We start from the raw sequence: 13913 nt of genomic DNA, 5'->3' as shown, positions 1-13913 counted from the left end.
CACATTAACCCAAATCAGAAAGTACTCTGTGGCATTTTCGTTTACTCCTACTCTCTTTAGCCCGTGCAGACATTTTGACATTTGTTAGACGTCCAACTTTGTCAGCTCCGATGGTACAGAACCATACCGCTTTGTCGTGTGTACAGATCTCTCTGAAGCAAATGTCATTTGTGTTTGAAGTGCATGAGTGTGCTGCAGGGTTTCCGCGACACCTGCTTTAAAGGAAAAGCAATTTTAACGTGAAATAGTGATCACTACTGATGCTCAGGAGAATATTAACAGTCTCGACTTGGACATATGTTTACAAGGGAGCATGCAACAGCCCAGATAGCAAAATAAATCTGGCCTATACTTAGGCCTTGTTTGTTTTCTTCTGGCCGAGTATACGCCCGGTTCCACGGCCCGAATCTGGCCCATATACAGCATGATTGTCAGATGCTACTTCCACATCTGGACCAAATCTGGTGCACACGCACAAAATCTGCCCAGATGTGGAAGTATATGAGCCAGACTTGGGCCGAGCACCAAGGCATGTTTGGCCCGAAGTTTCATTTTGCTATCTGGGTTGAGTATTTCCCATGAAAAAAAAGACTGTGTGTAAATCTTGAATTATTGATATTAGGGATCAATAACCTCACAGTCAGCTGATACTCTGCAATTTACTACAACCAATAATATAAAGGTCGAGGATAAAGTATTTGTTTCTGTATCATATTATATGAATTGATTGTTTGTGTAGCTGCACCGCAGTGGCTGTCTAAAGAGAGCTATAAGGAAACATGATACAGTAACTGGGCCTCCTCTGAGATCTGGCGGAGAGATCATGTGTCCAGCCTTGATAATTGAGAGCTCATGCTCACAATGAGAGAGGAGACACAAACGGAGCAAGGGAAAGAGGGAAAGAGAAAAACAGTTTGCGATTATTCATCCATGCGGCCCACCGCATGACTAGCACTCTTGTGACCTGGAGTCACATAAGGCCCTCTGGTTAGAGTACAGCTTGATACTGTTGTGGAGATGTAAAAACAGGAGTGCTGTGGTCACAGAGCTACAATAACAAGCTGTGGTCCACTGAAATTTTAGACTGTGTGGAAGTGCCACCTTTGCACACTGATTGAGTTTTGGTTGCAGTCAAGGCTTTGAGTATTTTATGAGGTTATAAAATAAGTGTTTGTGGTCGAACGAGGATGATTTGTTTCTAAACTGAGGTTATTGTGGCTCTGATCTCTGCTCTCACACACCGAAGCTTTAAATTCATCTCAGTAACCTGAGCAGTGAACAGTGTTGTTAGCTAACCAGCTAAACAGTAAGGTAATAAAGGAAAGCAGGCAATCAGCCTATTAACTAACTACTAGGTGCAGTGCGTATGTTTTAACACTGGGGGTTTTGGTTTATTGCTCACTGTAGTGTTAGTTCTTTGGACTAGAAATCCAAATGGGCAGCAGCCTGGTTAAATTTTAAAGTGAACAAGCAACCACCAACCACCCCTGTGGAGTCTGACAGGGTGAGAGTGCAGTTAGCACACATCTAACATACTCTACCTCTCTTTAAATTTAGCTTGTTTAATTTCCATTGAGAAATTGACAAACCGTGTGTGACCATAGCTCAGGTAGAAAACCTAGCAAACTGATAATATCTACATGTATATAGACTTTAGCAACATTAGCCACCATCGTAGCACCTCAGTGAATCTTGATTCACATCATTTTCATACTCATCAAACCATTCATTGACTTGTTTTTGCCCTGTATGGGAGCAATAGCGTTCTTGTATTTGTCTGGGCACTATGTTCGTTTTTTAGAAGTCCTAATGACAGTATAAGCTGAGTTCAGGGTAAGTTTTGCGTCCCCCACATTACATCACCAGAGACAACTGATGACCGTAATGCATCGATTAAAAGAGGTGGTTATGCCCTGTTATGAAGATAATAGAGCATAACCACAGCGATCACTGTTATCTTTACTTTCACAGCTCAGAAATCCTCGTCTAACTTTGATATTAGGCTGTGTGAAAATTGGTGTCCTTGCTGTGTAACCTCTTTGAAATTTCTGCCAGTTTTTTTTATTTTTTTTATAGACTATATGGTCATCTGGGCTCTGGCAACCGTCTGAAAAAGAAAAAAAAAATCAATAGCGCTCCTCTCTTAATCAAGAGTGCTCGGAGCTTATGGCAGAACGCCATGAGAGAAAGCAGCAATTGACTTTGGGTTTTTTAAGCAGAAGGTGAAGCTGGGAACACAGGAGGAAAACAGTCGTCCTGGGCTCACTTGGTCAATCAGAGACACAAAAGAACCAAATGACCTGAAAGAGGAAACTAATTTCCTACTTTTGATAACTGTTTTAAACACACAGTTACCATAGACAACGGCTTATAGGTCATGGACATTTTTATTCATTTGTTATGTAATCCTCACCTCTGCCTTATCTGACAAGTGATTAGTCTGTGTGGAGTTGTTTAACCACGACAGATGGCATTTTAATTGCAGTACCTGTCTGCCAGGAACAAAGGAGTCAGCGCTGGCTAATGGTTGTCTCTCTGTTGTTACTTAACCGAAGCTGTTCACATGAACTCTGGACAACTTCTGGAAAATCAGGTCTGGACATTGTTTGGTGTTGCCCTTTCTCACCTGTAGCACACAACAGGAGAGCGTCCGTGTCAGACACGTTCTCACCTTCTGGAAATACTATGTTTGGTTTATGTGGGCGGTGGCACCTGGGTAGAAGGACGAGGCAGCACATGATGTAAAACGTACACTGATGAAATCACAGTATTTTGTTTACGGCACATCTTTCCATTCCTTGAATTTTTTCTGACGATTTTGGTGTCAACTCTTACTGGCAGAGGTTCCCGGATCTAATTTTTGTTGGCGTCTTCTTCATCCTCAACACTCTCACTTGCTCGCTGTGAATTCTGCAGGCAATACTCTGTTCACACATCAGTTCAATTACATGGACTTGGTACTAGGGAGCTAGCAGGGTAAAGTCTGGTTAATGTCCAGTTCAACTGATTCGGACATTTGCACTTTCACATGCAGCTCCTCTGGGTTCAGCTTTGCAGTGCATGTGTGAAAGCACTGTGATTTACTGTTTCTTCAGTAATAAAATGTACACACTGGACACTTTTACTACTTAGATTCCTAAAATGGTGTAACAAAAATACAAAAGGATTATTTTTTAAATTTAAGTCTTTTTTTGTCAAGCATTGTGTCATGTATAAGATAATGTATAACATCTTCACAGTCAAGCTCCTTCATGCGGATTTATCTTTAAATGTCACAGTAATAAAATAACTTCTGACTTCACACCTTGTGAACATATTTTTTTTTACAACTGACATTGACACCAGCTTTCACTGCATTAACCTGCTAGGTGGTCCAGGGGCAAAAGGGGCAGAAGTAAGATGCTGGGCTCTCTATGCAATATGTCTAAATTTTCAGTGCCGGAATACCTACATTTACTTTGTGGTCATTTTAGCAAACAAAACCTAATTTTATAGTATTCAGAACAGGCAATAAATTAAAATGAGCAAATAATGAAGAGGGTGTCAAGATCAGATGATAGAAGGGATTCAGAAAATTGCCATTATCAATATCTTTTATACTAGTAATAGGAAATATGTGTAAATGTGAAACACATCACACAACTGCAATTTGCCTCAGCCCTATAGAGTATTTTAGCATCTTTCAGCTCATTCAGCTCATTTTTGGTTTTGTAATCCACAACTTCAACCTCACTGCTCTAATGACCTTGTTTCTAGCAGCAGACAGCTATTTTCAGGGAAATCAAGGTTAAATAATTTATCCTCTTAGAGCCCACCTGTTTCAAACCTTCACTCATTTGCATATGTAAATGTAATAAGCTTATAACAGAATAACTGTTTTGCATGTGACTACAACCCAACTTAAACTACATCAGCTCATACATGGTATTTTTTAGTATTTTCGAGTCCTCGCCTGTAAAAAAAAAAAATGGCTCGGGCATGTGCTTTGGATTTCTCATGAGGTTATTCACAACCTGGAATACTTTTATAAGGAACCCTTTCGATTTTCGTGATCTGTGGATTGTTACTGACTAAAGGAATATACACAACGGAGGAATGGAGCGAGAATCGGAGTTCTACATGTCTAAAAGGTACAGGATGCTAGCGCAGCCTGTCTATATTGACAAACGTTGAAGAGTTTATTCCTTCAGAACACCTTTAGAACCTTCTAATGGGACCATGGACGGGCCCGTGGGCCGTAAGACGTTAAAACCCACTGTACACGTCCTGCCCAGCATCAAAAGACAGTCAAACTTAACAACTAGCTGGTGAACACAGCAAGCTATCAATCGGCTAAACAGCCAAATGTTTCCCTCAGAGGTTGGGGGGCCAGAAACATGAATCCAGATATGCAAACTGGAGTTGCTCTGTTTTAATCAATTCATATCATGTCAGTTGATATCCCCTGCATGTTCCCACATAAAGTTTGAATTCAAACCAGCATCAGCCTGTTGACACACAGTGAGCCTGAAGCTTTCGGTGCCCCAGCGGTTCTCAGCCACCAGGACAGTTCCTGCACAGACATGTGAGTAGTCCAGCCTTGACCTTGTATCTTGTGACATGAAGCCGTTTTGCTTTTAAAGTTCATTGACATTGATTCTGATCACTTTGGGAGTGATTTTGGAAGAGTTACATTTACTGTTGCATTTTATGACTCTATAGTAAATTATAGCTCAACCTACAGGCATAAATCTTTTCAGACAGAGCTCCCATGGACAAAACCCTGAAAGTTTTACAGAGCTTTATATCGTCCACTGTTTAAATTTGAAGTTGGCAACTCAACAATGAACCAGCTATGACCATGTCAATTATCAACCAGAGCTAATGTGATTGCACATAAATTAAAAGTGCTGGTTATTTGGTGGCTCATCACACATTGTGTTGCTCCCTGTACTTTCCTGGTTACTATAGTATGATTGGATACTCGCTCTTAATCTGCCATGGCCTTCCAAGTCACGTGACACCCGCGCGTTTGTTAGTGCATTAATGTTTTGTTTGCATAACATTCACCCTTTGTTTCTTCGCATGGTAATTTCAGACTGCACGGTTCACTTCAGCTTTTAGGGGGCAGGCTCTGACGTCAGCTCGCCCGCTGGACGCACACACTATAGTGCAGCAGCAGCAGCAGCAGCAGCAAGACACACACATAGGCTACTGACTGGGTGCTGACTATTAATATTCCCCCTAACTATCCACTGTCTGTATGTATTGTGTGCAAAACGCGGGGCGGACCCGGAGGATAAGCACACAGCGAGATCCCGCGACAGACGCTGCTGCACTTTCCCAAATTGAAATCCCCGTCAGGAGAGAGAGAGACATAGAGAGAGAACAGAGAGAGAGAGAGAGAGAGAGAGAGGGAGGGAAAGAGAGGGGGGGACTGCAGAACATGCAGGGTCTGGATGAATAACCATGGCAACAGCAGCAGCAGCAGGAGAAGCGGTGATATAAACATTGCAAACCGCGCATCCATCCGCAAACAGCGATTTACTGAGTAAAGGCTGGACCCGAGCCCCTCTGTGGATACCAGACTTTCATCACTGCTAAGGTGAGGCTGCTTTATTCTACATGTGACACCCTCCGCCCGCTTCAGCCGGATGATTGTTGTCCGCATGTGTGGGGAACATGAGAGGATTCATGAGAGGACCGGGGATGCTCGTTGTTGTACATTACAGCAGAGGAAGCTGCTACTGTAGCCTGCTGGGTGATCAGAGCGCTGTCAGGCTGAATGAGGATGGATTTAGTTTGGAGACATTTATACATCATATGTGCTGCTGCTGCTGCTGCATGCAAGCTTGGGGTCTGACCTATTGTATGTGTGGTCAGCATTGGGCATGTGTGCTTTTGTAAAGAGACTCCACAATGATAAGTTAACAAAACAAAAGGGACTATTTAAATCAAATTAACCTTTCAAAATAAAGGTATTGGTGAAATGTATGAGCACTCTCATGCTCAGAATGATCTAAATGAAGTACAGCATAATTACATCTATAGGTGCAAGCTGTTGTACAGTACAGTGTGTGCTGTTTATGTTCAGTTTTGCACAGATGCTGGAGTGTAAAATACTCCTGTACACAGTGTCTGAAATGAACAAAGCAAAGCTCCCACTCCAGAATGAAACAATGCAGGATTGTTGTCTTTGTCACAGCAGAGCTGCAAAGAGACAGAAATAGAAGTAAGCGATGATTCAAGGTTAAATAGATTACAGATAATAAAGGCTGTTCAGTCACTCGTGACTGATGTAAACATTTCATTTGAGAGGAAAAATCACAAGACCATGTTGGAGTACTAAACTGTGTCGTTTCACTTCGTACTTTTTTCTTTTTTTTTTTTTAACTATAGTTCTCCTAAGAATACATACACACATGCATGAGCTGAGAATATAAATAGTGAGTCTGACTGCAGATTGCATGCTACTCCACTCTGAGGTAGTGAAAGTTGGCTCCTCCAGATGGTTATAGCGACGTTATTAAGAGAAAAGCCCTTTGATCATTAGAGAATCTAATTTGGAGATAGTAAGGATGCCAGTCACATCCTCTCAAAGTCATACTCTGACTCATTTAACTCGATAACTCCGGCCACTCACTCTCTCTCTTCTCCCCCCCTCCCCCCCTCCCCCCTTTGTAAGGATTTGGCATTGTAATTCTAACAACAGAGAGCCTAATACAGCATTTGGGGAGGGTTTGAGCAAATGCTAGATTATGCTATCACATGATTTGCAGGGCTGGCTTAGTGGATTCCTGTTAAGGGCACTCTGTCTGAAGTGTGGTTATATTAAGTTTGATTTGACAGATCTTGATATTCCTTGAAGGAGAATTATTTTGCCACTTATCACTATATTTTGGTGATCGTCCTTTGTCTGTTATTGTGTTCTGCAGAGGGAGTTGAATGTTAATAAAAGGAATAATGTCTGAGTATTAATTTCCGGCCTTTCTTTTTTCTTTTTTTGAGCACACACGCAGCAGCTAGCAGTTGTGGCACACAGTGACACCTACGCCTACCTGCAAAATATGCTCCTTCCACATTGAATCATGTCATGAGGACGTTGCCTTTTCATCCTCCCCAGATTGAGACTGGAGATGTCAGTCAGTGTTCCCAGCTGAGCTGACACCAATGGGAGCGGCTGGGAGGGGGAGGAGGGCAGCAGCAGTTTAGGGGCAGCCAGATTTTTAAGTTTTTCCTTGAGGTGGAGGATTCACTGGAGCTGCAAACTCAACTCATCCAAGTGTGTGTGTGTGTGTGTGTGTGTGTGTGTGTGTGTGCATGTGTGTGTTTGTGGGGCCTGTGTTAAATAGTAATCAGACAGCAGATGGCTGTTTTGTAATGATTAGGGTTTAATGATTTGCCGTGAGCAGAAAATCAGATAGATTGTAAAAGTGCACAAACAGCAAATTAAAAGCGTTAGCTAGGCTACAGGTTGTGCAGATACGTGTAGGTTGTAGCATTGTCCAGCTAGCAGAGCACTGTTTGCATTTTAACTGAGATTTGTGCAACAGGAAGAAGGTGAACTTGGTGAGGTGATGGATGTTGAAGAAAAAAGATTTTTACTGATCAACATGATTTAAATTGAAAGCTTTAATAGGTTAGTGTGCTAACAGCAACATGTTTAGTGTGTTTTCCCATCATGCCAACTATGGCCTTAGAAACTGAGGCACGTAGCTCAAGGGTAGATTATAAATAGCATCAAAAATATGTTTTGATCTAATGAAAATCCTGTTGATTATAACTCTAGAAAGAGGGAAAGAAGCAAAAAGAAGGTCTCAGATGTTTTAATTGCTTGGATTCTTAGCTGTTCAACTCTATTTTCTGCAAGATTTAATATAAATGGGGAAGTTATTCCAACGAAATTCCTCTCAAAATCAACAACTTATAGAATTAACACAACTAACTAAACTAACAATACGTTTTTGCCTCTTTTTAACCGATTAAGTAGAAATTTCCAGTTAAGTTTCGTGTTAGCAGTTTATTTCCGAACTTGAAGGTTTTAAATTCTGTTTCAAAGCCCTGTAAAATTCTTGTGGGGAAACACTGGATCCTGATCGAAGAAGTCTAAAAATAGGGCCCACTGGAATCAGCCTAATAAATAATTTTTATTTGTGAGACGCTGCTTGGGTAAGGCTGCCAAAATTCAATGTTTTTCTTTGTCTGTCAGCAAATCCAATGAAAAGACCAAAACCAATAAAGGATTTATCTTGCTAACAAGTATTGTCTGTGTTGCTCTGAGCATTTTTTCTTTTAAAAAACGCAGACTATAAATTTGGGCTCCGTCTTCATTGGGCCGAGAGCTGAGTGCCACAGACAGGCCCTGGAAGTCGGAAAACATTAAAGATTTTGCTCTTTTCACGGGATTTGTTGACAATATGAAAATAAGAATAACTTTTACCCTTCAAAGATATTGTCTTGTGCTGCAGTTTTTACTTTTGTTGACGAGTTGTTTCATCATCATCATTGTCATCATCATTGTCATCGTCAACAGAGGACACACAATGTACCCCACTCAGATGAATGACAGCTGTATGCCTTTGAAGCTGTCAGCGTGGGTGCTTTGGTCTGTGCCTCGCTGATTTGATTAACTTATTGATGAATTTTCCTGCAGAGGCTGATAATCGGTGCATTCTCTACCCATACACTGTCTGTAGGTAGAGATTGTTTTGGTGGAAAAGGAGGCACATTAAGTCCCAAGTCCCTGGACTGTGAGCCTCCCATTTAATCAAGTACACAGTGTTCATTCTCCTTTCTGCCTGCCTAACACATTGCTGGAGAAGTGAGCGGCTCCTTCTTATTATGAATCTCTGAGACAGCAGGTAACAGATAACAAGGACGTTAGCGTTTCACTCAGTGAATTACAGAAGCAACGAGGCAGCTTCGGCTAGCTTAATTAACGCTGATGAAATCACAAGCTGTATATGCACCACGGTCTCTTGCATCAAATGACCCATAAACCGGCTCATGACATTATGATGACCGCCGTCATCTGTGGTTCACCCTCACACACACGAAGCTTCACTCTTATGGAGCTGCAAGTGTGTGTGTCAATGTGACACGACATGCAGAGTCAGCAAGTGGAGGAAGAGCAGTTTCACAGTGTCATTTCTTGTCTCTTCAGGCCATTTGCAGCAGTGGCCAGCTAATGTACTGCGATAAAGAAGGTTACTGTCTTTGTCAGGAGTGTTTGACTGTGCTGCTTTCTTTTATGTTCCTGTGCTTTCAAATAGACGTGGTCCTCTACAATGCTTGTTATTAGAAGATTCAGGTTCAGGTTTTATTGAAGGTTTACTCGCCATTCTTCCTCTACACTTGGCAAGACTCTTATAATACATCTTATTAGCATAAGTAAGGTGGAGGAGTGTATTTCTCTGCCAAGTGAGAAGACACCTTTAGACTCACTCTGTTTTGCACAAATGAAATTCTGGTGATGGGGAAAGGACGCTGCAATAGATTTCTCTGCTCGTAAGAAGTGACAAATCAGAACTGACTGTTACATTACAAATAAATGACTTACATTAAAAGGGCAAATTTCAGACAAAAAGAAAACTTGCCGACGCCCTTAACCAAAGCAGTTTAACATAATGCGTGATTCCAGGTAAACTATTCATAATGAAATAAATGTTGTGGTTGAAATATTGAACATTTTTAACATTTTTGACCATTTACTTTTAAGCCTTCCCAAAACCCAAAACAGAAGTAAGAATCTGGATTAAATAGTGTGGTGATTAGCTGTTGTGTAAGCTACAAATGTTAGCATGTCCGGCTAACTAACCTATAACCTACTGTGGCATCGCTTCCATGGCTGTGGAGCTCATTGTTAGCTTACTACATTAGTCTGTGGGGCCACATATGTGACTGTAGCGCTTCCACTGTGTAGTATTTATAACACTAACCTTTTTGTTATTGAATTTAGGGAAGATTATATTCAAGCCAGTCAGTTGGAAACATTAGAAAGTTGTTTTAAAAAGACTGTTTTCAAACAATGTGTGGAATTTATTTTAGCTTGATAGCTGGCAAATACAACAGTCACTAGCTAGAAGAAGAAAGATGTTTGTGTGCCTCTGAGGTCAAGTACCCAGTGAAAATTAGTGTGAACTTTAATGTTAAGTGTACCACCGTTATCATTGTTCTGCATGTACAATGCAAGAATGGAAAACGTGACAGGAGTAGCAAAAGGGGTTGTGTTTAGCAAATAGTCAACTGTTATCATACACATGGATATCTGCAAGCTGGAGCCAACTGTAATTAGCTGTAAATTTTGTATTTTAGTGGCAGCGAATTAACCTCTCACAAAAACCCGGTATCATAAGCTCTGCTGTTAGAAAAACCAGCTTGTCTAGATACATCCTCACTGCTTAAAGAAAGTGGGCTGAAAACATTACCATGCTTTTAAGGCAGCTAAGCTGAGGACTGGTTGTAATGACATGCAGTTGCACTTCTGAAAGGTGTTTGACGCCACTGACTCTGTTTCTTTGCTTTAGACTTGTGTGCAAATCTTCCTCTCTGGTAATCACTCCCCATGGCAGTTTATACATAACTTACAGGAACATTAATCGACTACCGCACACATGCGAGGATTATGTTTCAAAGCATTCAATGAGGGGTTATTTGATACACTTTACTGTAAACACTGACAGTGTTTCATCTGCTTGTGGTTGGCAGCAGCTCAGTTTGACTGTGTATCTGCTCTCGGGGCACTTTCTCTGAATGCTGCAGAGTATGAAGTCCATATCTACAGTTTTCCCCTAATGGTTTCAGACACTGTGGATTTAAAGTGAAATAAGATGGTTCGTGTTTAGAATTGCTGGGGAAACACTGAGCTTTAATTGTTGTTCATGGAAATCACTCCTCATATGTGTGAATTGAGCTCCGGCCGGGGAGGTTGTGGGGTTGCCTGCGTTTCTCTTAATGAGCTGAGGTAATATTTACATGGGCTTGTACCTGAGACCCGAAAGATAACGCAGATTTCACTCTTTGCTAAATCCTGTATCTTAAGTGCCAACAGAAACTGAACGTGTACATTTTTTTAGCAGCTGTCATGCGTTTAGATGTAGGTACCTGTGTAAGTGTAAGTTTCCTTCAACAAGATCATGGATCTCAGTGTTGTTGTGTTCAAAGTTCATCTCAAAAGGTAAAAAATAATCATTTGTCTTGTGTTAATGGGAACCGCAAATTGTGTGTCCTGCATAAATTTACATTTTCCCATTTTAAGGTGAGACAGGATTTTATATTATCGAGATAGAAGTCTCTGAAACAGCATATAGAAAATCATGGCACACGAAAAAATTCCCCCTGAAAACACCAAGAAAGCTCTGAGATGCATTAGGCCTTTAAATAAAAACACTACACATGATTGTGTATTGGAGCTATTTGCCCACAAATGAAAGAACTGACAAATAGCTTACAAATAGCCCCTTTAAATGAACAAGCTAGATAGCATAACTATCAGCTTTGCAGGTAGCCTATTTTACATCTATTTAAAGGACAATACAGAACTATACAGGTCATATAGATCTAATCCAACTAAGTATACAAGTAATAATAATAACACACCAAAGGGTTGATGTTTACAGTAATAGACGCTGAACTCAAATGATCCTTACATAAGACAGACACAACAAAGAGAGCACTTTCCAGCAGCACACACCAGTGCTCTGAAATAATCACATCACAGGTGGTATTCATTTTCTGACATTTACCTGAACAGTGAAGATGAAAGCTATATTCAGACCAAGCTGTCTGTCTTGGTCACATACGTCAGTTCTCCACATTGGGCTGTGTGAGTCACATCATCTCAGCCGACACAGGAAAATAACAGTGCGAGATAGTTCTAGAAATGTCATAATTTGTCTTATTTTCTATTGTGGATTCTGTCTTATTGTTGCTTATTTTTTTCCTGATGTGTCATATTTACTGTGTGTCTTCTCTTTTGACAGGTGATGAGTGGGATTATATCATGTCTGAAGTACAGGGAACACTGGAGTTTTCTGTAGAGTTGCACAAGTTTCACAATGTGGATCTCTTTCAGAGAGGGTAAGCAATTTATCTCTGCAGAAATCACATCTCTGGAGTCATGACTTTTGTGTACCTGGCAAGTCAGCAAACTCACAGAACATATTCATGTTGCTTGCTGACAAAGGATCCACACATTTCTATTTGTCATAAGTAGCTGCTTTTTTATAATTCTTTTTATCTTCTCTCTTCTACTAAAAATGAACCCTGACTGAACAGGAAACAGCTTTACAATTAAATTAAACTTTACTCATTTGAAATGGTTTAAAAATATATAAAAACTCAATATGTGGCAGTCTATATTGATATTGTGGCAGGAAACAAAAGATATTTTCGGTACATTATGAAATTGTGATGGGAATGATTAAGCTGTGGGAGAAGACATCAGTTGAGTAGGTGGTCCACACCTTTATGTTATAATGAAATTTGGCCAAATGTGGCCCAGACCACCTGTGAATGTGGTGTGAGTGACACGATCTTAAATGTGTCCTCAATGTGTCTTAGACGCGTTCACACCTGTACTCAGAGCTGCTAATAGTCAGCAATGACTGAAGGGAAAATCAAAATGACTTTTTGATTTTGGCAGTTTCATACGAACGTGGCAATATATTCCTGCATTTCAGATAATCTTTACTAATAGATTTAGGAATTGCAAGTTAAAGACAGATTGTTCTGACCTTTTGTATAAGATGAATTTTGATTATAATGATTATAACATTGCTAAACAGAAAATAAAGGGTAAATACTAATAAGGATATGACTCATCCTGAAATGATGAAGGCACAATTTAATTATTATTGTTTGGTAAATTACATTGACCCTGTTTCCACTGCTAGATGGGTTGACTACACCTGTCATCAACATGCCGACAACAGATTAGTCTGCATGATTAGTTAGAAACACAGTAACTACACTAATTTCCCCCTAGGGGATAAATAAAGTATATAATGACTGAATGTATGAATGGGGGGAATGAGGAACAGGTGAATAAGTGAGCAGGGATGAGTCAGGTGGAGGAAAGGTGGGAAACGCTAGGGTTACTGCAGGGCAGGAGCGAGAAGCAGACTCTGAAATGACAAGAGTTAGTGATACAGGCAAAGGCAAGAAAAGAGCGAATTAATACGTGACTGAACTGTGACAATTTATGACATTTGCCCTGCAAAATAAAAAAAATGATGCCATGGAAATGTGTGACGTTTGTGGAAACGGCATGTACAATTTATTGTAACCACAAAATGGAGAAAATCAACTGTAGGCTCTAGGGGCTGTTATGGAAATTGAGTGAATATCATCCATAATAATCACACAAAGCACCGTCGTCAATGAGCATAAAAGTATATATAGTGCAATATGGTGGAATATTCACTTACACAAGCAGAAAGCAGAGTGTTATATTTCTCCTTTTTCCCCTGAACAACATGACTCACTTTTAACGTCATTCAATAGAACAGTCGGTTTAGCTGATATTAACTAATAACAGATCTATAGCCAATATCTTAAAGCATCAGCCTCACATATATTAGACCTAATACAAGCACGCTGGAGAGAACGCACTAACACAACATACATAAAGCATAAAGAAATATAAAGGAATATAGTAACTTCTCATAATATGAAAACGATAAAGAAAAAACATTACACAACTTGCTCATAATAGAAAAATCACATTCCTTCATATTCTATAGAATGAATTCCTAGCAAGGATAAAAAATGATAATGTTACGTGGCGCGCTAATATAATACTGTCATCATGTTCATGTATCATATATAAAGAGATAATATGATTTTGAGCACGAATGGTTTTATAGTCAAGTACAAGATACTTTCACAAAGCAGTTGTCGCACTTAATCTACTCACACACAGCTAAAGCCAGAGA

At 40.2% G+C, this 13913-nt stretch overlaps 1 protein-coding gene across 1 annotated transcript in view; it reads left to right on the top strand.

Moving 5' to 3' along the window:
• Positions 1-5106: 5106 nt before the first annotated feature.
• The window catches only part of fam135b (family with sequence similarity 135 member B), a 47974-nt gene continuing 39167 nt past the window's right edge, over positions 5107-13913 (top strand). The window contains exons 1-2 of the mRNA XM_056399694.1: positions 5107-5584; positions 11961-12057. Of these exons, the coding sequence (XP_056255669.1) occupies positions 11981-12057 (77 nt within the window). The 5' untranslated portion in view covers positions 5107-5584; positions 11961-11980. The remainder of the gene's footprint in view (positions 5585-11960; positions 12058-13913) is intronic.

This window comes from Seriola aureovittata, chromosome 16, assembly GCF_021018895.1.
Source record: "Seriola aureovittata isolate HTS-2021-v1 ecotype China chromosome 16, ASM2101889v1, whole genome shotgun sequence".
Lineage (NCBI taxonomy): Eukaryota > Metazoa > Chordata > Actinopteri > Carangiformes > Carangidae > Seriola > Seriola aureovittata.
Note: the sequence above shows the minus strand (reverse complement) of the source record. Positions and strands in the feature narration are given on the sequence as shown.